The sequence below is a fragment of the Sinocyclocheilus anshuiensis genome, unplaced genomic scaffold, assembly GCF_001515605.1.
Source record: "Sinocyclocheilus anshuiensis isolate Anshui unplaced genomic scaffold, SAMN03320099.WGS_v1.1 scaffold332, whole genome shotgun sequence".
Taxonomy (NCBI): Eukaryota; Metazoa; Chordata; class Actinopteri; order Cypriniformes; family Cyprinidae; genus Sinocyclocheilus; species Sinocyclocheilus anshuiensis.
Genome location: NW_015554181.1, coordinates 1,317,409 through 1,320,404, shown reverse-complemented (window position 1 = coordinate 1,320,404; position 2,996 = coordinate 1,317,409). Strand labels below are relative to the sequence as shown.

General features: G+C 33.5%; 1 protein-coding gene across 1 annotated transcript in view; it reads left to right on the top strand.

The window, feature by feature from the left end:
* Positions 1 to 2,996, top strand: part of cux2b (cut-like homeobox 2b) — a 175,664-nt gene that overhangs the window by 158,661 nt on the left and 14,007 nt on the right. Inside the window, exon 15 of the mRNA XM_016463833.1 lies at positions 2,135 to 2,779. Coding sequence (XP_016319319.1) covers positions 2,135 to 2,779 — 645 coding nt within the window. The remainder of the gene's footprint in view (positions 1 to 2,134; positions 2,780 to 2,996) is intronic.

Genomic DNA, 2,996 nt, shown 5'->3' with positions numbered 1-2,996 from the left:
AAAATCACATGATTTGTGATAAGTTAAAAACTGAGTTCTGTTTTTGCAAATGATCTCTTTTTATATATATATATATATATATATATATATATATATATAGTTTTTATTCTAGTTTTGTCTGTTTTTATTTATTAATAATAATGATTATTAATAATGATAAAATTTACTTATGTATATACTTTTTAATTCTATATTGTATTTCAATTATACTAGTAATTAAATTAAATCCAATTATTAATTTAAAATCTAATTAATTCATGTCAAAATTAGGGCTGGGTTTTGACACAAATTTCACGATTCGATTCAATTCAATATCGATTATTTTGGATATATATCAGGTACAGTACATGCCAGATTTTCTCAAGGAAAAAAACCTAGCTGGGGACTATTTTCAGGTGCTGCGTAATATCATTGCGCCTGCTGCACCCATGGTAAATAATTAAATAAATGTTAAGTGAAATAAAATACTATTTAATACTATTTAATTTGAAGTACTAAAATTAATATAACTAAAAAATAAATAAATAAAAATATTTTATTTACTTAAATAAATGTTAAGTAAAATAAAATACTATTTAATACTATTTAATTTGAAGTACTAAAATTAATACAACTAAAAAATAAATAAATAAAAAGATTTTAATTACTTAAAATAAATGTTAAGTGAAAATAAAATATACAAAAATAAACTTTGCCAAAGCAGCGTTTCTCATTTTCATTTAGTTTAACTTGTAGTAAAATAACTAAAACTGAAATATTAATGAATATTAATGAATAAAAACCATATAGACATACATACACACACACACACACACACACACATAAATAAATAAATAAATAAATGCATATATATATGCTAAAAATTGAAATGAAAATAGAAAAAAAAAAACATTCAAAATATTTAAAAAAAAATCTATAATAGTATCTCAATGATACTAAAACAACACTTCCTTGGAGTACCATGTAAATACCATGGTACATGAATATGTTATTCATTTAGAGTCATAATATATGGTACTATGGTAGAAACATATTGACATCATCACTGTACCACATGAGAGTCAGTTGGTACTACATTATAATATTGAAGGTTAAAATTTACATAGTGGCTGTCATAACTTGAACGGATTTATTCAAACATAAATAAAACATTAAAGAACAGTAAAAAATTATAATGAATGTTATATGGTGCATATATTTAGCAAAATGCTCCTCTCTACAGATTATTTTTCTGGCTGACTAACGAGTTTATGGTCACTGAATATACTTTCTGAGGTAAATGTGATTACATGAATTGTTTACAAGCCGTTTTACTCATGTCTTTGCGTGGCTGAAACCCTGATTGAGCGATTACATGAGAGAGGATACGGATTGTCAATTTGTACTCTTTCTTTTAGCTTACCTTCGGATGTTTAGTCATGTTTATTTTGTGCTGAAACTGGTATTAATGTGGAGGAGAGGTCACCGGATATGTTTTACTTAGGTAAATGTAATGTTACGTGACATTGTTTACAAGCTATTATATTGACGTCTTTTTGTGTTTGAAACTAATTGAGTTATTACACGAGACAGGATATGGATTTCGGTAAGTTGTACCCTTTCTTTTAACATACCTTCTGATATTTATTCATGTTTATTTCGTGCTGAAACTGGTATTAACTGGTATCGCTACAGCGATCTGTCCACATTAAACAGGGCCAAAATGGCATTTATTGTTTGAATATTGCAATAAAATGGACAGAATTATCAAAAGTAACAAAGCACAAAACTAATTGCGATATTGGATGGGAGGTGCGCTACAATATTCTGTTTGATAACTGAAAACAGGCTAGATTAATTGATTCTTGGGATTTAAGAATCGATATCGTTTCATAAAAATGAGAATCGATTAAAATCAAGATATCAATATTTTTTACCCAGCCCTAATCAAAATTATATTATTTTACATAAGTACTACAATTATTTAATAATGCTAAACTGTATAAATGAGTATTTAATATTTTATTTTGACTTTATTTATTTAGTAGCTGTGAAAAACATTTCTGTCAAATTAGCAGCATTTAATATGGCTCACCATGTCAGATTTTAAAGCCAAGTTTCTCAAGCAAACATGTCTTTTCTCTCTCTGTCTAAGACAAGGGTCACTCTGAGGACTCCAGTAAGGATGTGAGTCGCCCAGCAGGGTCGTATTCCTCTCCTCCAGGAACACTGCCCATAGATGGCCGCACTTCCTCCAGCCCGGGACCGCCCAACACTGACACGCCTTCCTCCATCCACGAACTGCCCCGCCCCTTCTCAGTGTCGCCCTTCTCGGGCGAGAAGCATCCTGGAGATCAGCTCCTGCAGAAGCAGCTCCTGTCGCCGCTCTTCAAGAAAGATGGCAGCTCCATCATGGCATTCCCCACCGCCCTCTACGCCGCCAAAGCGGCCCTCATGTCAGCCAATCAGAACGCCTCAATGCCCGTCGCCATGGAGACAGGCATGCCAAGTGACCAATCGGAGAGCGGAAGCTCGGGGGGAGGAGACGACAATCAGTTGGACACGGCAGAAATCGCCTTTCAGATCAAAGAGCAGCTGCTGAAACACAACATCGGTCAGCGTGTGTTTGGCCACTACGTGCTGGGCCTCTCACAGGGCTCGGTCAGCGAGATCCTGGCTCGACCCAAACCCTGGAGGAAGCTCACCGTCAAGGGCAAAGAGCCTTTCATCAAAATGAAGCAGTTCCTGTCGGATGAGCAGAACATCCTGGCGTTACGCACCATCCAGGTTCGCCAGCGAGGTGAGTGGACCGAACCAACCCATATATATATATATATATGTATATATACAGTCAAATCACAAATTATTCAGATACCTTCAAAATTTCTCACATTATCACAGTTTATTCGCTACAGTTTAGAAAAACTGGTAATAAAATATTACAAGATCTCAGAGTTAAACTGTGTCAGAACAAATTCATCTTAATAATGTCAGATAACTTTAAGAGAAAGGTGTGT